Source organism: Xyrauchen texanus, chromosome 19 (assembly GCF_025860055.1).
Source record: "Xyrauchen texanus isolate HMW12.3.18 chromosome 19, RBS_HiC_50CHRs, whole genome shotgun sequence".
NCBI lineage: Eukaryota > Metazoa > Chordata > Actinopteri > Cypriniformes > Catostomidae > Xyrauchen > Xyrauchen texanus.
Genome location: NC_068294.1, coordinates 14555832 through 14577077, shown reverse-complemented (window position 1 = coordinate 14577077; position 21246 = coordinate 14555832). Strand labels below are relative to the sequence as shown.

Genomic DNA, 21246 nt, shown 5'->3' with positions numbered 1-21246 from the left:
TGTCTTAAAATGATCTCTGCACTGATATTAATAAAATAAATAAAATATATAGAGCACAAGAATGCTGAGTGTAAGGAACAATTCTTGGTTTGACTTTGTTGAAAAAGCAAAGTACGTTGCATTTCTAAAAAACTGATACCTATATAAAATTCTCAGGCACAGTCATGGGTCAAGTCCTAAATTCCTCATATTTAATTAACTGAAAACAGAGCAAAAAAGTACCAAGATAAAGGCTAAGAGTCAGTTGAACTGTTGATCGTTATCGTGGCCACCGACATTGCTTGCAAGCGCCATCTTTAAGTGATGTCATGCCAAATACTTCATAATGATTTTATGATTGTTGTAAATTGTGGAACATCAAACAGTTCTGTTTACATTTGGTTACAGATGACTTGTGCCAGCCATTGTTAGCCAATGTTGGGCATTTAGATGAGACAGTGGTGGTCATCTCTGTCTCTCTCTCACCTTCCAATGTCCTCACTCTCAAGTTAACATGGCTGAACTAACCAATTCCATCTGTAAGCTCTTCATTTATACAGTCACCACACTTGCCAGACAAAATGGCTTCCACATGGCAATCAGACAAAACAACAACTGCAGTGAGAGAAGGAGCTCTGCCTCTCTGAACTATAGCACTGCCGAGGAACCATCATCCAGAGCGAGCGAGAGAGAGAAAAGATAACATACAGGGCCAATTTTGTTATCAGCACAACCTGACTAAATACAAACCATTATGTCTTCAAATAAATCAAGAGACAACAAATGAATGAGAGAAGACAAGAGCTTTGTTTTATATAATTGTGTGGTTAATTCCAACTGCTACACTGACCAAGTAGAACTAATATCTTTTAAAGGAACAGTTCACCCATAAATGTCCAAACTGCATTGCTACCAAACCTGTATGCTGTTATCAGGGTTGGGAGGGTTACTTTGGAAATGTATTCCACTACAGATTACATCCTGTAAAATGTAACTTGTAATATATTCCGTTAGATTACTCAAGATCAGTAATGTATTCTAAATACTTTGGATTACTTCAGCACTGGTAGATTTTTTTCACTTGTTTTGACTATAAAAACTCTGTAAGACAAAATACATTCTCTGAAAACCCTAAACCTTTTTTTCAAAAACAAGACCAATCAAATGATCTTGTTTTAAGGATTTTTGGATATTTTTACAGGAAAATTATCAAGAATACAATGTTTTCCCTAATATCAAAGGTCTTACCAGAAAAAAAAAGAAATTATGATCCAACATGAATTTTCTTGATAAAAACAATATGATTGTGTCTGGTAACATGTGCATGTAAAATGGCTAGAAATAGCATTTTAGCTTAGCATGAAGCTGACAATTTACACAAGGTTCATTTCTATTTCTTCTGCTCCAAACTTGAATGTAACATCATAGTGTTTCACTGCTGTTCAAATGCATTTTCACATTTTTCTATCTGAAAGTACTAAATATTAAATGAAACAAATAACAATCAAATGTAAAGTAATCTCTTCAGTAATCAAAATACTTTTTGAATGTAGCTGTATTCTAATTATCAATGATTTAAATATTATCTGTAGTGAAATACAGTTACTTATATTTTGTAAATGTAATCCTGCTACTCCCCAACCCTGTCTATTATTCACAAATCCTTCCAATACAATGTTCATGACTGTCAAACCAATGAAAACACCATAAAAGTAGTCCATATGACTTCTGTGCTATATTTCAGGTCTTCAGAAGGCAAATTTAAGTCATTATTTTCTGGAAATCCCCAGTTGCAACTCTCAAATTGTATTCTCCATCCCACATTTTCAAACTGGCAACACTTTCAGTAATAAAAAAAAAAAACCCCACAATATTATTTTTAATTATATTTATTGTGCAAGTATGGTCTACACACAATAATTAGCATCAGAACACACTGGAGAGGGAATATTGTTTTTAAAATAGAGCATGATTTCGTTTCAATTACTTCATTTCAGGCAGTAAACATAGACACTCACACTTACTGTACACAAACACAAGCTAAGGCCACTTCCGAAAAGTTGGAATGTGCATTTCAAATATGACAGCGGCACAACATTTGTTTATATTTGTAAAAATGGTTTGTTAGTCTTAGCTGCTTGACCTAGCCTAGTCAAGCTTGTCTTCGGCCATGAGACCTGCTGAAAACCAGCACAACAACAACTTCTGTTTTAAGCGGGGGGTTTTTTCCCAGCAGGGAAATTACACTTTTCAACTATGTTCTGCTTTACTGATGTATAGCACATGAAAATTAATCAATATAAAACAATACTTTGTCCACCCAGAGACACAGTGCTGTGTATGCCCAATGAGGCTGGATGAATGGAAATCTCAAATTTTCCATCCTTTTTGTTTGAACACTCTCCTCTGCTGCACAGTATTGGTAAACAATGCTCTCCTCAGCTCTTTTTCTCTCCTTCTCTTTTTTTCCTTTGTTCAGCTTTACTGTGCCAGCGAGGCCTCTGTTTTCCCCCCAGTCGTCACCAGTTGTATGAGGCTGCCGGAGGCTGGCCGCTCTGACCCAGTGGCCCAGCTGTAGAAGGTTCTGGAACAGAGAATGAGAGACAGGTGTAAAATGATGGTGGTGAGGGAAAGAGAGAGAGAGAAAATTAGTTGTGTAAAGGATGGGAAAAAGATAGACGTGTTTAACAGAACAACAATTCTTGTCGACTCTGGAACATTCTTCATTCTTGAGGAACAGTAGCAGTTTTAGACACGGTACCATTTCTGTTTGTCTCTTGTACTGTAAAAAGCAAAAATGTGCATTCATGCCCTATAGTTTTCATTGATGTATTTATTGTTTAAGTGTCGAAGTATTTCTAATTGAAACAGGAAGTTGGAACTGGAGATATTGACGTGCTAGAGAGAATCTGATTGGACAAAATGCGAGTCATCCAAAATTTTGGTCCAAAATAGAGAGACTTCAAAGGTAAAGTTGGTCGCACACTGGACGAGAAGCGCCACGTCACAGGTATCAAACACGGGGCCCGTTGATGTGGTTCAGGTTGCAGACTGTACACACAAAAGTCACCATGGTTTTTCCCTTGTTCAAGAATGAAGAACGCTGAAGTAAATAATCGATGTCCTCTCCATGGCACGGCAGAAATTTGAGCAGCCTCTGGAGTCGTAGTTGGGCACCACTGACAGACGCTGAGTGGTGGCGGAGGTGTGCATACCTTAATTGAAAACAGTCGTTTCGAATTTTAGAACGCACTACGTCGTCTCCAGTGTGGAACCCCCTTAACTGACATTGACTAAAAAAGATTAAAGCCACAACATTTGGGATGTTTCAGGAATGTTTCAGGTTCAATACAAATTAAGCTCAATCAACAGCATTTATGGCATAATGTAAAAAATAATAATTTCAAATCATGCCTCATTTAAAAAAAAAAAAAAGCACAAACTGCAATTACAGTAAGGTATTTACAATGGAAGTGAATGGGGCCAGTCAATAAATGCTAAAATAAACATTATTTTAAAAGTATAGCCACAAGATGTTAGCATTTTTCTTGACTTTTAGTCAACTATTTACTAACTGTGTAAAGTTATATCCAATATTACCACTTCATTGCAATGACCGGTAAACCCTGTAATCCATTTCACTACACTAAAATCATGCATAGAACAGAATTTTTAACAAACTAAAATCATGTTAACACATAATGATTACGTCTTGTGGCTACATTTACTTGCTCTATGCACTTCCATTGTAAGTGCCTCACTGCACTGTGATTTTTTGATTATTTTGTTTTAAATAATAGAGGGACAAGTTGAGATAGATATATATATATATAGTGATCATCAAAATTATGCTGCTACAAATGCTGTCGATTGATCTGAATTTGTATTGAACACAGAATATTCCTTTAAAGACCTTATTAAAATCAGAAAAAAGTTGTTGGTTTAGTTCATGAAACATAGCACTGAAACCATCTATATGCTTGGAATATGTTAAAATCATAATACAGCATATACTAAATAATACTATAATAATATACTAAAATTATTAATTTGACTAAATAAAAGCATCAATTAATTTACAGTACATTTTACCACACAAAGCACATTTGTAGGTTATCTGACCATTTAAATTATAGTATACACTGAATTGAGAGGGTACACATTAATTACCCCTAACAGACTATTTATACTCCTCCATCTCTCATGTGTTTCACTAATCCACCTGGGTTTGCTTCAGCTCTTCTGGGATTATGGAGTTGCATAAAATCCTCATTCTAATCTGTGCAGACTGGCAGGAGAGATTTGGCCACATTGGTGACAGAGATATACTGGAAAAGTACAAAAACTCAATCTCTAAACCTCAAAACAAAACTATTTCTAATTATTATTTAGAGTAATAATAAGCATGTGATAGGTAGATACATTTTATTTACCCTAATAATTTGCTATATTTCTGATTATACACAAATCCGCTCCTCTAATCTGATTGGTTAAATGGCATTCCAATAGAGCTCACACCAGATGCATTTTTGGTTAAAATGATCAAATGAAATGTAGCATGAGGACGGTTTAGAAGATCTAGATTAAAAACATTTCTGACAAGAGGGAGTTTGGGACGGTAATCTACTTTTGATGACATACAAACTAAAAATGTCATTAAAATAATACATACATTTTTTTGATACAATACTGTCCATTTCATAATATTCAGATCATCCCCGAACGACATGCAGCAGAAATCTGCTACTTTTAGAAGGACACCATTGCCCTCTACTGGTGACAAGTGGCCACTTTATGCTTTGTCTAATTGATAAGGCTTTTTCCATTTAATAATAGTTCCAATCTGACAATTATCGTATTATCAGTAGACAATGAAATTTGGGTGGATCTGAGAAATGTGCACTCACTCTGCGATATATTCCAGCGGTGTCCAGCTCCCAAAATCTGCATCAGGCATGAATTTCCTGTTCATTGGTGTATCCAAGGTAACCCTGGAGGAAGATGACATAATGTTCTTATCTTGGTGGGAGATGAATGCATTGAACAGAGCCTGAAGCCATAGTTTACAGAATAGCCTGCCCTTTTGAAAACACACACCAGATATGTTATGCTAATGCAAACAGACAGCATTCAAACGTGTGCAATGCAGGTCACTAAGAATACAAATGACTGCAGAATGTCATGCACCACACAGGTTAAAACAAAGAGCATTCATATTTAACGTATAAAGTAAAATATGTACAATATTTGAAAAAAAAAAAAAAAATGCATCTAAAGTCTCTCAGATTCTCATAAAACGCAACCCAATGTGGATTAGTCTTTTGAAATACTTAAGCTTCAATGTTCAAGAAACCTTATTAAAACAGTCCATGTTCATGCAATTCCGTTTGGTGACGCAAGTTGCAAAGAAATTACATTTCACCTTGAAGCAGTACTCTAATGTACAGTCATGCTACAACCACTTCAGAATGCATTTGTAAAGGACCCCAACTTGCACTTTGCTAATGCTTTAGTTTTTGGCAACATTTAATGATTGACAAATTCTCTTACGGAAGGATGGCCACAGCTACAGCTCCAGACGGAAGACCACTGTCCTCACCAGCCAGACTCTTGCACAACTGATGGACCGCCGCCTTGGCCATGCCATACCCAACCATGCCTACAGCCAGAGAGAAACACAGAGAAAATGAGAGATGGAGAGCTAATGAGTGAATGGAGAACAGAACAGTCTTCATACAGCGAGTGCTACAGATGGAGCAATTGCTCAATAAAGCAGACGATGGGACACAATACATCCACACATGGCTCTTGAGAGCATGCCAATGACACAATTGGCCTAACAATGTCTCGCAGGCACAGCTGTTGCTTTGAGGTTAGGTCAATAATCATTTGGTGTGTGCCACAAGCAGAGAATAAAATGGATTTTGCAATACGAAATAAGCAAATTCAATTTGTTCCCTTCTATGCAGTGAGAGTACAGTATATTTTATTCTACTATATATGGAAAAGGGACATGGTAGTGAATTTAATCAGGTCATATCATGAGGAATTTCATTTTCCTTGATCTTGAAGCCATAATTGGTCACTTTTGTGATTGCGAAGAGCAATGATTAATGTGCAAAAGGGAGTGGTATTTATACACATTAAGGGTCTTTCACATGACTCGCGTCAACGCTGCAGAATACATCGAAGTCTATGAAGTGACGTCACTTTACACCAAAGTGCTTTTCACACACACGTTTTTACTTCACCAATAATGTCTTTGTGAATACTAAGCAACAAGAAATATTTTAAAAACTGCCCAAATTTGTGAAGAGACATTGAATTTCTCATAATTTATTTTAATTAAATATTACCTTATCGTTTACGAATATCAGAGACCCCAGTTATTGAACTAACTTAAATTCACCAAGAAAACGCTTAGACCTAAACATAAACGAGTCAATTTCTGCTATCAAAGCAACTGCACGCTTTTTTTCTCTTCCAAATACATGTTTTCAATGTTTATTGTGCACATCTCCCTTTTTTACAGCAAACTGGTAAAAATCGTCCTTCTGTGACGGTTTCTGCAACTCGTCATGTGTAGTGCAATGCGGCGCTTGACGCTGAGTTCAGCCTCCAGAACCAAAATAAAACTGCCATGAGAAGTCGTCTGTCCAAGGCAAAGATGCAAAATATAATGACAACTGCCTCAGTCTCCCTTGATGCATTTGATTACGCACAGGCGAGCACCCAGTTTAAGTCAATGCGGACGCGTTTTGTTCATATTATAATCGTAGGCCTATTTGTTTTTGTAATATTGTGTTGTTCATATTTTAGTGGCCTCCGCTGTCACTGCGGGGGAAAAAACTGTGTCTCTGTTGTTCATCTGTTCTCTTCATAAATAAATAAATAAATGCATAATCTGCTATATGCTCGTCCTGCACGTTCATGATTAAAAATGTTAATATGAACGAAAATGAAAAGCTATTAAATGTCTAATTATCATTAAAATATGAAAATTAAAATGACGGGTAATAATAGATTGTGAAGGAATTTTTACGACCCTGTCCGTCAAAATGACGGACGATGAGAAAGTCTAACGCAAGCACTGTATGAGACTTGTTTTTTTTTTTTTTTTTGCATAGCCGAATTTCAAACATTACAAGTAAACACGCTACTAAGACAGACAGAAAAATGGACATGTTCTTGAAAAGGAAAAATATTGACAATGGTTAGCCTATGTGGGATAGTGGTGTGCCGTAGACTTTTTTGTCATAAAAAGTGTGCCGTGGCAGAACCAGAAACACTGGTTTAAAGCATGCTTTTGCTGCCTCCTCCCCCTATCTAGATGTTTGTTGGTTTAGCATCTGGAATCAATAACCCAATTTTGTTTTTTTTTCAATCAGGAGAATTTGTCTCCACCCCAAAATGAAAGACAGCTATTCAAAAAAACCACAGAGCCAATCAGAAAGAGAGGTGGAGAAGCTCCATATTTTTCTTGTCTATGTTCTCTAAAACAATGGCATTCAGTGTTTTCTGGTTTCAGTGGTACTGAACAACCTCACACGTTTGACACGGAGTGATCAGTGAGGAACAGAGTGCGATTTCCATCGCCTTTTAAGGAGCAAGTTGTGAAGGTTGTACAAATTTATCTTTAACAATGCTTTCAAAATGGATAGCAACAATACTGCTACAACATGGGCCGCCATCTTGATTGTGTCACATTACAACAAATATGTCATCGTTTTTAGATATCCAAGTTTTTCCTCTCCACACTACAACACAAAGACAGCATTTTCAAATGTATCTACTTGGGATAGCATTTTTGAAAAGCTCAGTTACCGCTGGACAAAAACGCCATCTCAGTTTGGACGGAAAGCCAATACATAGCGAAATTAAAAATGAAAAATTCTTAGTGTGGATGTGGCCTACAACATGATTGTAAAAATATACTTTGTAAGTTCAACAAAATAAATTAAAGGTTCAACTAAGTCAGAAACAAAATAACTTTGATTCAAGTACTAATGCTTGTTTCATCATTGCCTAAACTACTTCAATATGGTATTTAGTTGGCTACTTAAAGGTGCACTAAGTAATATTTTGTGTATTTTTCACTGGCCAATAAGACGGTCTTGGACTTCATAATGACACCTAATGGTGTGGATTAAGCATCAAGCAAAAGCAACTGTTTTCAGTAATTGATGCTATTGTAGAAAGGCGCTTAAACGCAGTCAGCCATGATTAATTTTCTCCACAAGCAAAAGTGTCCCATAACATGGACATTACACAAATAAAAGTAGTCATATCCATCTGGTCATGTGATCTCAACATGTTGACCCCCCAGATAGCTTTTATTAGGCTATAATTAGTTTATTTATTTGAGCTTGTGGTGTTAGTAGCACATGATTCTGATCTTGTTTGGTTGTAAGTCTTGACAGGTCAGCAGAAATGTTTACCTTTAATCGTTGTGGTCTCTTAAACACAATGCATCAAACATTCCAAATAGTGGTTCCCTTCATATCATATTAAAGCAATGTTCCTCGCCTCAGGGCATTTCCTGTCTAAATCAGTTCAGTGTAGGTAAGGAATACAAACTCCTTAACACAGTCCACATGTGCTCCCATCTCCAAAAAACATGCTGACACATTCCCCTCCCTAGACTCTCAGCCAATCAAAGCAGCAGTTTCAGGGCTGCTGATGTGGGTTTTTTTGAATAGGCTGGAGGCCACCTCTGTTTTGTGCGGTATTATGCACTAACGAAATCACATACATTTAACATTTCAAGTCAGGGCTAAAAAAGGTTTGGGAGGAAAGGTAATTGGAGAAACTAATGAAGTACGAAGAAGTGACAGCCAGGCAGAAGAAAAAGCCTTGAATGCCATTACTGATTTTTTTGTCAATTTCAAACTGAAAAGTTTTTCTTGCATAAACTAAATTATTCTGGGGTATAAATTTACTTCCACAAAATAAACAACAAATTATGAAGTGTCCTCTGGTAAACGTACACTGAAATTGCATTTAGAAGCATTTGGCATTGACAAGAATACCTTGTAAAGCTCAATCTTTTGTTGCTCAATGTAGTAATAATGAATGCTTTGTCCAGTAGATGAAAGTAGATCTCAAGACTATAAGAACAGATGCTCCTACTGTACCTGGAGTGCCATCCAGTGAGGCCTTTGCTCCAGAAAGGGTCAGCAAACCTCCTGGTTTCAGATGCAGAGATGCAAGATGACTGGAAATGGTGGAGGTCCAGACACTCTGTTTCCACATCATATCAGAATTCTTATACAAGTCTAAAGAGAGAAAGACAGAGCGAGAGAGAGAGTTGACATCTCCCTGGCAAAACCAAACCAATTATAAAATGATCGAACTCATATACACCGATCAGCCACACATTAAAACCACCTGCCTAATATTGTGTAGGTCCCCCACGTGCCGCCAAAACAGTGCCAACCCGCATATCAGAATAGCATTCAGAGATAATATTCTTCTCACTACAATTGTACAGAGTGGTTATCTGAATTACTGTAGACTTTGTCATTTCGAGCCAGTCTGGCCATTCTCTGTTGACCTCTCATCAACAAGGCATTTCTGTCCACAGAACTGCCACTCACTGGATGCTTTTTGGGCTGGTTTAGTGTTTCTGTAACTGCGGATCTTTTGGGATTTTCGCATACAACAGTCTCTATAATTTACTCAGAATGGTGCCAAAAACAAAAAACATCCAGTGAGCGGCAGTTCTGTGGAGGTCAACTGAGCTGACAATGGTCAGACTGGTTTGAACTGACAAAGTCTACAGTAACTCAGATAACCACTCTGTACAATTGTGGTGAGAAGAATATTATCTCAGAATACTATTCTGAGATGCGGGCTGGTGCTGTTTTGGCTGCACAAGGGGGACCTACGCAATATTAGACCAGTGATTTTAATGTTGTGGCTAATCGGTGTATTCTATATCAGTGAATCTCAACTGGATTATTTTCAGTCCATGACCCTATTAGAACAGACTTGCAACCCATTTTTGGGTCTTGACCCAACAGTTGAGAACCACTCGTTTCAACTATGAAAATGAGCAACCTATGGATTCTAAGAGCATAAAACCCTCCTGAATACGTAAGTCTCACTGAATAGTGTGTTTATATGTTTTTACCTGTTTCCTGTGAGATTTGATTTGTAAAAAATAATGTGCACTGACCTTTTGAGCTGCAGTTTCCTCCAGCCCAACCTCCAGCCACACAAATGACAGCATCTACCTTGTGTTCCTCCAGTAATGTGGCTACATCTGACATCACCTGCATCAAATCACATCACTGATAAGACCCTACTCGCCTTGGCTCTGGTTCAACAGTAATTTGTTACAATTCAGTCAAAACAAGTGTAAAATGTAAAGTTCTCTGACATACAAGAAGTTGCATAGAGTGTATGATTTTACAAGTGTTACATATAAAGATATTTTGCACCCCGAAACTTCTGACGCCCTCCGGACCAATGGCAAAACATGATTGTGAACAACCCAAGCAAAATTCTTAGGGAGGAGCACCCCCTGACAAAGAGATAAATAGTTGCCCACCCAAAAGGAAGTACCGCCCATGACTTAGACTATTATGAATAGTGTCTGAAGTCGATGGCATACACAAAATAATGAGAAAAGATAGGTTGTCAAGGACACAGGGGATGTTATAGCAAGGCAGGAAATTGCTGTCGCAATGTTAATGGAAAGTAAACTGCGTTTCGCTGACAGCATGACAGGCACTTTAATAATAAGCCCCTTGTGTTGGCAGACACACGGGGTTTACCTCAGGTCATTATATACACCCACCTGTGCAGCTTGATCGGTGAATGACTCGCAGAGCTTCACCAGGACATTTGCGTTCGCTTCTTCGTTCGCTCCGATGTCAATACTAGCAACCCACTTTTACATAATAGAAAACTGCTATAAATACATTTAAATACAACAGTTTGCAATCCATGTCATTGAAAATAGTTGGTCAATATAATGGCATAATAATGCAAAAACAAAGTCCCAGTTTGTTTGAGTCGATTCAACAGGTGTGACTCACATAGTGACTCGGCTCCATTACAGTAAAAATGAAGAATCAGTTTGACTCACCCAACCTTTCGTCTTAAAACAATGCACACAGGCCGACCCGAGAGCCCCCTTTCCTCCGTAAACAAGGACACGGTTCGCTGCTGCCATGGCTTTTCTCCGCTTTGAAACGCTTCAGCAAAAATGACGAGTATCCTCTCACTCATCAGAGAGAGAGAGAGAGAGAGAGAGAGAGATGGAGAGAGGGAGGGATACACGTGCTTGTGTAGCGGTTAATGATTGGTTCAAACGGGGTTTCCGCCCTTAACTCCACAGAGGAAGAAGATGGAACGACAGTAATTGAAATCCATCCTTAGAATTCGATCATGACAATCGTAATTAACAATTATAATTAATTAAAAGTAAATGGCATAATATGATTATGTTGATTAACCTTCTCCTCACTTTTTGGACCAAATACATTTAAACATTTCATGTACGGTAAATTCAGAACTTAAAGTACAAAACAGTTTAATTATTATTATTATTTTTAATGTATTTGAAATGCTACGTTATCCACAAACTTGACAAGGGCAGCATTATTGCCCTTTATACATGTATATAGTCAAGTACAATGTTCTCCCGTCTTTTTTGCCAAGTCATAGTGATATGACTTCAGCATGCCTTGTTGAAGCCTAGAAGTAGAGGATTAAAAAAATAAATAAAAACAAACATACAAATTTCATATAAAGACACACTGAAAAAAAAAAAAAATGCTTTGAATTTACATGATATAATTGTGTCATCGGTTCCACATGAATCAATTAAGTTAGATCAACATATTGTTCCCTCTTGGTTTAGCTCAATAATTCTTTGACAGAAAACAACTTGTTCACAAAATATCAACATAATGGAATTTAGTTATTTTTAAATTACCCAAGTTAGTAGTGATTTAATGTGTCCCTACTATGATTCATTTCCTCAGTTTTACATATTATTTTACACAGTAACATTACTGATTTCTGTTGTAAAATTTTGCTAGTTTGTGTCAGAAATGAACTATTACCTTAATGAGTAATATTTGCCCCCTGGATGTGATTTTCAGGGGCATTGTTTATCTTTTTAAGAGCAATTTAGTTTCTAACCATATAAAACAAAATCTGTCTCATCTGTTTATCAAATACTTTAATTTAATAAATTAATTAATACAAAATGTTGAACTTCAGAATTTATTAGGCCTAACTCTAACCCTTAAAATTAAATCAACATCCACTATGCCATAATATGTATAACTATAGGGTGACCACATTTTTTAAGTCACAAACTGGGACACCTGCTTGTATGATGTAAAAAGTGCAGTATAGCTGTATGAATGTGACATTGTCTGATTTACCTCTGTGCTTCTTTCAGCTTGTTGTTGATAACTCATTTTTATTGGTGCATTTCTACTTGCACTGACTGACAGGACGCCAAAGAGCGCAAGCGCCAAGCACACAATGCCATTGCTGTTGTAACAGATCAATTTCAGTTGATATACTTAAAGATCAGAACAAAAGTATGGTCTAATCAACGTGCAATGCATTGAAATTGCTTCTCTTCTCTGCAAACGATACCAGATACAATAGCAAAAAGGACAATGACGATATTTAATTTAGGAAGAAGAAAATCAGTGAGCCTAAAAATTTAAACCGGGACATGATTATATGTTTTAGATAATTGTCGGGACAATCGGACACCTCTTAAAACCGAGTCTGTCCTGGGTAAACCGGGATGTCTGGTCACCCTATAGGACTATCCACAGTTTTCCTGAGCAACCACTGGGTGGTGCCATGATGATTCTAATTGCAATGTTTTCTATTTCTGGTCTCGAGACGCGAAGTAAAAACGTTCAAAACGGCAAGGCAGATGAAAACAACAAACATTTAAGTGTTACTTTGAGTAAAAATGAATTTCAGGCTCAACTTGTGCAGTTGTTGGCTGTCATAACAACTCAGAATAATTAATGATATCAACGGACCATCTCTTCATGTCATCTACACACTTGGGTGAGGGGCTGTCTATAAAAAAAAACGCTCTGTGAAGTATCGGCATGTTTTTTGACAATATTTGCAAATGTAAATAATACCTTAAACATTACATTAACCGCTAAGAATATAGGCCAATGCGAGTGTAAAACACTGGAGACTGGAAATTGAAAACAGTCGAATCGTGGATGACTTCCGCGTTCAGAAAAAAGGTGTATAATACATTAAGCACAGTATCAGACGTTACAATTTAAGACAACATAATTATTTAGCATTATGACCCCACATTTAGATTTACAATTTTGTGGCATTTAATTTACAACCCTTGCTAGTTAGCTAACTTTTAGCAAGCAATGGTACACATTAGCATACTAAATGCTAAGGACTAATTGTCCCTTGCATTTAGTATCATAGAGATTGTTATACGAGTACCCGTCCCCAAATCAAAGCTCCACTCTTCACCACAGTGGACACCCAGCATAACAGAATTAGTTCTAAATCCCAAAATAACAACATTAATCTCTAAAAAGTCTCCCCCTTTTCTCAAGTTGTTTAAAAATGCTTACATTAAAATAACACTTATTTTCTAAATCTTTATTCTCCGCATCAAGGCCCATGAAAAGCATGCTGGGAAATACAAATCCCTTGCCCAAATCCCCTTGCCCATGTAGTTGAACGTATTTCATTGGTTCACCTTCATCCTACATAATGTAATCTAATAGAGTGCACATTTTAGAGAATCACATTAATCGAAAGCAAAGAAAAAAGTTTAGAAGAGAAACACAATTTTATTGTGTAAATCACAAATAATACAATTTAGCAAATCAGACAACCTGCATTTTCCTGTTTGTTTTTTTTCTAGTGAGAAAGTTTCCTTCCTATAATCCACATTACATGCTGTATAACAGCCCAGTGACCCCACTGCTATCACCGTCATTCCAGGATCTGAACAGTTTTCCAATTATTTATTTGCAATTAGCTTTTGGTTTTGTTTTTGTTTTGAAAACAGTAAAGAATCTGTGTGACCAATCAAACATACACAGATGCACACAAACAAAAACACTATGTGTGTAGCCTTTGTGTGTGGTAATTAAGAGCAAGGCTAAGGATGGTGATGAAGAAAAGCATGCTGTTAATGGTATGTATTGCAATAATTAGACATTGCTAGTAGTTACATGAAAGAGTTACAAATGTGGTCATGTAATGATACGTAGCATTTTTTTTTTCATTGTTTTCTTTGTTTAACCTTCTGATATGAAGTTAGCCCAACACACATTTCCATTTATTTTATCATTAAACAATTATCCTTTTATCAAAGAGACACCATCTGCCCCTTCACTTACATTTCTTCTGTCCATTTTTACCACAAGAGAGCAGCATACACTTGTGAAGAACCTGAGTTGAGAAAGCTGCATGCCAAAAGCGCTTCCCAAGTGCTGCTAAAAGAATCTTTGGAATGTTAAGAAGCCATCTAACCACTCGGTTCAATTTATAAGACAACAGGCATGCTTTTGATATTTTGACCATATAATTCACTTTCTAAAATTGTATTCTATTTATTACATAGTATGCAAAGCAACACTGAAAGTCACTGCTGTAGCAACAGAGCTTCTGTGAGACAAGTTCTTGGTGCATGTTTTGTCAGATTTTTTTTACATGACTTATTTCTGTGCAATTTTAATTAGGTCTGGCTTACAGTAAGATTACCAGGTTTTGCCCAGCAAATTATGTAAACAAGAACATTTTCACTTATTTTAATTGGACAAAACCATTTAAAATGCAATATTTAGGCATTACACAAAGGTATTGTTATTATATGTCGAGCACCATCAGCAAGTGTTAAAGAAAGATCTAAAAATTCAGATTATTTTGTCACTTTATTGATAGGGACAGGGAGATAGCAGACACAATGAGATCAGGAAATGACACCATCTAGACTCAACCTCATGTCTCCTGCATAAGTATCATCACATAACATGGTAAATGGTCTGCACTTATATAGCACTTTTTTTTAACCTTAGAGGTTACCAAAGCGCTTTACACTGTGTCCCAATCACCCATCCATACTCACATTCACACACCAATGGCAACAGAGCTGCCATGCAAGGCGCTAGCCTGCCATTGGAAGCAACTTGGGGTTCAGTGTCTTGCCCAAGGACACTTCGGCATGTGGAGTCGTGTGGGCTAGGAATCGAACCCTGCGATTGGTAGCCGATCCGCTCTACCAACTGAGCCACAGCCGCCCCCTGACAGACTATGTTCAGCTAATTGCTAAGCTACAGCTCCAATATTACTTTACTGTATATAATTAATGTGAAAAGTTAATAAACCAACCACTTGGTGCATGCTGTGGTCTTCTGCTGTTGTAGCCCATCCGCCTCAAGGTTGGACGTGTTGTGAATTGTGATATTCATTCATACTATAATTGTACAGAGTGGTTATCTGAGTTACCATAGCCTTTCTGTCAGCTCGAACCAGTCTGTTCATAGAAAATAGTGTTATTGAATCTATTGCTGTAGATTTTATTTCTTTAAATAATAATAGAAAAATAATAATTGTGAACTGTGTAAAGAAATGTCATGGGATTGGTTCTGCTTGTCTTAGTCAAATCTGTGGCTATCTTCTTTTGTCTTATTGCATTAATGGGCTCATCGCTTACCGTCATGGCTGACAATAAGATGTCATGGCTGACAGTCATGCCACTGTGGGTTATGAAATTTGATGAAATCAATCTACCCAGGACACCCACTAAAATATCACATGGCAGATTTCTTTTTAAAGACTGTGTGGATGTTTTATTGTTTAATATCCAACACATCAAATCTCATATTTATCACAAATCATAATATACAACAAAATAAATCAGCTCACCAGCATTGCTTTAATTCTACTATTGACTTGATATGATCCCAAAACATTAATAATTACAGTTTATCATAAATTAATTAGATGCATTGCCTTGGTCACAGTCAATGCATGAATAAGTCATAAATGACAAATAGATTTACATTTTGACAAAAACATTTTTTTCTTTAAAGGCAAGAAATTCCACAATTTGCTGGGCACATTTACAAAAAACAGGACAGAGTTCAAACCCTTCATAGTACACACTGTGCAGTGCAATTCTATCGTTCTTATCTTTTTTCAAGTGAGCAGGATTTAGAAAGAATCAGGCCCTGAGAAATCACTTTCTAGAGATTTACAGTGTATCTCCTCTGAAGCACACTTGTAAAAAGAACTTTTGTGGGTGAAGTTAAAAAATAAATCACATCATGGCAACTATCTCCCTCTTTTTCTATCTTTCTCTTGACCTTTTAATTGACACATAGTGGATTCGTGCTGTGACATTGGAGCAAAACTGAGGGATCTCTGTAGCGCCACTATATCGTAGTGCCGGAAACTAGAGCTCACACCTGTTCATACGTTCAAAAACACAATCCAACTTCAATCCAACTTCAGCCATTGGGGGCAGTGGTTTCGAATTTCAACAAGCCTAGACCGATTTGAGCAACTGTACATTCTGGCCTACTGTTTTTGAATTCACAGTGCGATCAGTCTGGCTGATGCTAAACATTCTGATATTTTAAAACAGTGCAATAAACCTGATCTTGAAGTAAATATTGGCCTTCTTTCATTTATTTCTGTAAGATTTTCTAATTGGTTCATATCACTCACACAGACAAAACATTATGTCCTCCTATCTTACATTGTCCAACACACCTCTCTTTATCACATATAGACAGAGTGTTCATTAAATTCATAAGTGTCATGGAACAGGTTGTTTGAATGGGGCCGGGAGTTTGACAGATTTAATGAGTCTGCTAGCAAACGTTGAGATGAAGTAGAGTGTCCTGAGATGAACCTGAGCTGATTCACTCATATGCCTATGCCCATTGTAATCTAATTTTAATGCAGGATTAAATTAGACCGACAGACAACAAAAACCACAATGGGAAAAGCGTTATTTATGATCATCTCGTCAGTATATAGCAAGAATAATGCACTTGACTTGTTAGGATTGGACCACAATTCAAATACAGGGATCTGTTTAATCTGTTAGTATTTCTCTAACTTTTATAGGTACAATAATTTTTAAAACTGATATATATATATATATATATAAATATATGGGAGAGTGAACAGGTTGTTGGGGACTATAATATTCTTGACCCTACTGTATATTGCTTTGGTCCCTTTAGTTTAAGTCTTTGGCATGTTAAGCCTGTTTTTAAACCTGTTTACTCTCCCAAGGTGTCAAAAACTGATGCTTGTGCAAAAGCCTCATTCTCCTATCAGTCAATGACTCAACAGACAGCGTTTTTGTATGAAGGTACCTCCAGAAACTGGTTTTGGACAGGCTACTGAGGCAGCATAATATCACATATTTGCTAGGATACCAGCAAATGATTATCGCCATCTGATGTCCTCTAAAGATAATGCATCTGCTTCATTTAGACCAACCGATCCACAATGGTCAAATAATCTAGAATCAAGTTGGGAAAAGTGAACAAAAATGTAAATTTATCCACAAATTGGCAACTGCCTCTTCGGCCGCCATTTTTCTTTCTTCAGCTCAACCGCTGTGGATCCACATGCACAGGATTGTGGGATTTCATAGGTAGTGAACAATACATCTATGCACCTTTCAAAAATCGATCAGATGAAGGTATCTCATTAGACAGGATGTGACACGAACATTGGATTCGGACATGTTTTGATCCCTTCATACCTCCATATACAGCCTCCAGATACAGCCTTTTCCTGGTTCCGGACACAGCCTATATGTAGAATGCCAAAAGCAGGATGTGATGCCTCCCTTATGCCACGTTTACATTACAAGATTTTAGCCCTGATTTTCCACTCGCCGATAGTTACTGGAGATTACAGAGAAAAGCCTGAAATCAGAGGCAAATCAGTGCTCGTTCCCTTGAGTGACGATCGTTATTTGTGAATTTTCAAAGACATGATCTGAGAGATGCGCCGATGCGTCACATATGCCAAGAGATATTTAGCAGGTTAAATATCTAGAATGGTCTGTGACTCCAAGTCCTGCAGTGTGAAATGTGTTTTTATGTGTCATCCGCAGCAGCTCCCTGAACCCAATCTTATCATGCATCTATTTGCATGGTGAGCACAATAATACAGTTTCTATCAGAATAAATTGGCTTAAATAGAGTTTCTATCAGAATAAATTCACATACACATACGCTTTTCAATTATTTGAAACAAAAACAAAGCACAAACATGTCCTTGTCAAGCCACAATGCCAGCAGTCTGCTACCTGCCTTAATTGCAAAATGATTTATTTATCTCCAACACTCTCTTCAGTACAGACAATCCTTGTTGCCCGTGTCTCCCCAACCATTCTCTGCTCCATATTCTTTGCTTTTTCTTTTTTGGTTTATCGCTGCAAATCACCACACAAACAACTTGGATCGCAAGACTCTCCTGTTTCATGCTGTATCACTTCTCATGTGCGTTTTATTGTGAAACGTAGTTTGGAGGCCAGACAATAGTTGTCTGGGGTTCTTCTTAGTGAAAGGTTTTGTAATGTGTGACCCCTGTCGCAGATACCTCGTTGTGGCAGGGCGGAGGGCGGGGCCGGGTCGTGATCATACACACCTGGTCCCATAATAGGTTAATCAAGCCTCTGAGGTTTAAAGGTCGACTGCAGGGGATCGTGCGGGAGAGAGAGATTGTTAACGGACATGTCCGTCATGTGTGTGTTTATGTTGTCTTTAATGTTTATCATTAAACTATTATTTATTTTGAAAAGCCGGTTCTCGCCTCCTCCTTTCCAATGTTCCCTTTACATTGGTGCCGAAGCCCGGGAAGGAGGAGGGATACGCCGTAGTTCTCGCCACTACCGTCCACCCCAACGGAGCAGCCGCGGCCATCTGCCAGGGGACGAGGAGCCCATCTGCCTGAAAGAGGATGATGGGCGCTGACCGAGAAAGGAGAAGGGGCTCCTAGCCGACCACCTGGAGCGGTCAGGGCCGCTGCCAGGGGAGACCCCTTCTGTTCCCCGAGAACGCGGCGGGGTGTTCCGTCCGCCAGGGGGTGGAGGACTGCCTCTGATCCGCCCAGAGAGGCGTGGCTGTTGTCCGATAGAGGGTGGAGGAGTGGCCGAGGAACAAGCTGCGGCGTATCGGAGAAATGGCAAGTAAGAGTTTTTTTTTTCATCTCTCTCTCCTCTCTCTCTCTCTCTCTCTCTCACTGTCGCTCTGTGTTGGCCTTTTCCCTCTTTTAAATTTTAAATTTTTTGGGGGGGTACTACACTGTTACAGGAAGTACCCCCCATTTTAATTATTTCTGTTTCACTCCCCTTGTCCCCTCCCTCATCCAGGTAGATGGGATGACCTGCCGGCAGACAGCACAGAAGGCACGCCCTCCCCCAGGGAAAGAGGGGGGGGGGGGCTGTACATCAGGCCGGGGGCTCCCCAGCCTGAGAGAACGAGGGAGGAATGTGGCAGGGCGGAGGGCGGGGCCGGGTCGTGATCATACACACCCGGTCCCATAATAGGCTAATCAAGCCTCTGAGGTTTAACGGTCGACTGCAGGGGATCGTGCGGGAGAGAGGGATTGTTAACGGACATGTCTATCATGTGTGTGTTTATGTTGTCTTTTAAGTTTATCATTAAACTTTTATTTATATTGAAAAGCCGGTTCTCGCCTCCTCCTTTCCATTGTTCCCTTTACACTCGTGTAATGTGCAAACCACAGCAACTTCAAGATACAGACAGACAGTTGTGTACAGGGAAGTAGTGCAGGGTATACGCAGGTATACAGCGTATACCCACTTCTTTATCAGTCTGCATTGCGTAAACCCACTTTTAAATCCCCTCTGATGCGCATCATTCAGTAGTGTCCTGCATTAGCCAAAAACAGTCCAGCACATGAGTTTGTGCTGCCATTATTTGACTAGTCTAATTTGCCCCGCCACGGTCTCATAATGAACCAAGATTTTTATATTATTTTTGCACTTCTCATTCTCATAATAACATAAAATAAAAGGCTGTGTTTTGCACTCTCTCTCACGCGCCAGTCAGTTCCTCACCATTTGCTGTAAACTCTCGCACGCACACACTCACAGATATCTGCACTGGAGTATTCCGTCCATTACTTGGTTGAGGACGATGACAAATCTTTGAGGAAAGTAACGTTAACTCAGCCCTCTACATTGCGAATAAATCACTCACATATGCCAGTAAATTACTCACTGTGCAACCAAAAAACATCTGCTATTAGCCACTGGCAACAAGTAAATTGAGGCATAATAAAATTATGCCATACTTTCAATAATGAAATCAACATTTCACTCGCCAGTGATAGAGTTGTGTACTTTCGAACACCGAGTCCCTTTTACTGAATACAAACAGTTAAAGCTGGATTCAGCCTCGTCTTTCCCTGCATGCTGTCTGATGAGGAAAAAGCACTTGTGTTATTCAGTTTTGAATATGAATCACTTCTCAAGCGTTCTGACGTCTACAGAGACTTTCGCCAAACTCCCGTAAAAAAAAACAAAAGTATAAACGTATTAATTTTGTGAATGCAAAGGACTCCAGATTCAGATTTCAATGCAAATGGGGTTTATTCACACAGTTAGACAGCGGAGATGTCCTGTTCAATTTCTGTGCAGATGATCAAATGCAAGAAACACAATCTCAAAGTCTTCCTTCGCGAGAAATAAGGGCTTGTGAGTACATCAGAGAGTCTTAAAATAATGTGTGAAAGTGAAGAATTTAAGGCAGAAGTATTTTACTATTGCACAACACAATACAATATAATATAGCTATACTGGTTGGCTGGGTCATAGTGAGTTTGTATGGTAATTTATCGTCATATTCGTGAAACACCTAAAACAGGCAATTAATCATCATAATCGCAATTATTTGTTTGACAATTAATTGTCAGCCCCTAATTTTCATGATTAGGTTCCCACCTTGTGAATTGTTTTGTTAATAATATGTATGAAATTTCAAAAAGTGACAACAGCTTGTCTCATTGCAATTTGCAATTTCATGACATCATAAAAATTGAAAGAATGTGAAATTTGTACATTTTTAAAAAGCTAAAATTTGTTTAAAATTATAATGCAAAATCAAATAAAATTACAATATACTATATTGTGTGAATATATATGAAGAGGCCCCCTCTCTCAGTTTGCTTAATATATTTTTTTGTTACATTGTGCTGACATGAGGTCAAACGTCTGGCAAGTAAAACAAAAATTTA

At 38.0% G+C, this 21246-nt stretch overlaps 1 protein-coding gene across 1 annotated transcript; it reads right to left on the bottom strand.

Moving 5' to 3' along the window:
- Positions 1-1862: 1862 nt before the first annotated feature.
- On the bottom strand, positions 1863-11215 carry qdpra (quinoid dihydropteridine reductase a). Its single transcript, XM_052149544.1, has 7 exons — positions 11072-11215; positions 10781-10873; positions 10157-10253; positions 9114-9254; positions 5530-5638; positions 4887-4970; positions 1863-2563 (listed from the first exon to the last, which is right to left on the bottom strand). The coding sequence occupies exons 1-7, from the start codon at positions 11156-11158 to the stop codon at positions 2461-2463; spliced, it is 714 nt and encodes a 237-aa protein (XP_052005504.1). The 5' UTR covers positions 11159-11215; the 3' UTR covers positions 1863-2460.
- Between the last annotated feature and the right edge of the window lie 10031 nt (positions 11216-21246).

What these genes read in the sequence shown, in the direction of transcription:
- qdpra (XM_052149544.1), bottom strand. Translation starts at nt 11,158, where the DNA reads ATGGCAGCAGCGAACCGTGTCCTTGTTTACGGAGGAAAGGGGGCTCTC. An exon ending in AGGAAACTGCAGCTCAAAAG is followed by an intron (nt 9,255 to 10,156) that starts GTCAGTGCACAT and finishes TTCTCTCTTTAG; the next exon opens with ACTTGTATAAGAATTCTGAT. An exon ending in CTCACTGGATGGCACTCCAG is followed by an intron (nt 5,639 to 9,113) that starts GTACAGTAGGAG and finishes CTCTGGCTGTAG; the next exon opens with GCATGGTTGGGTATGGCATG.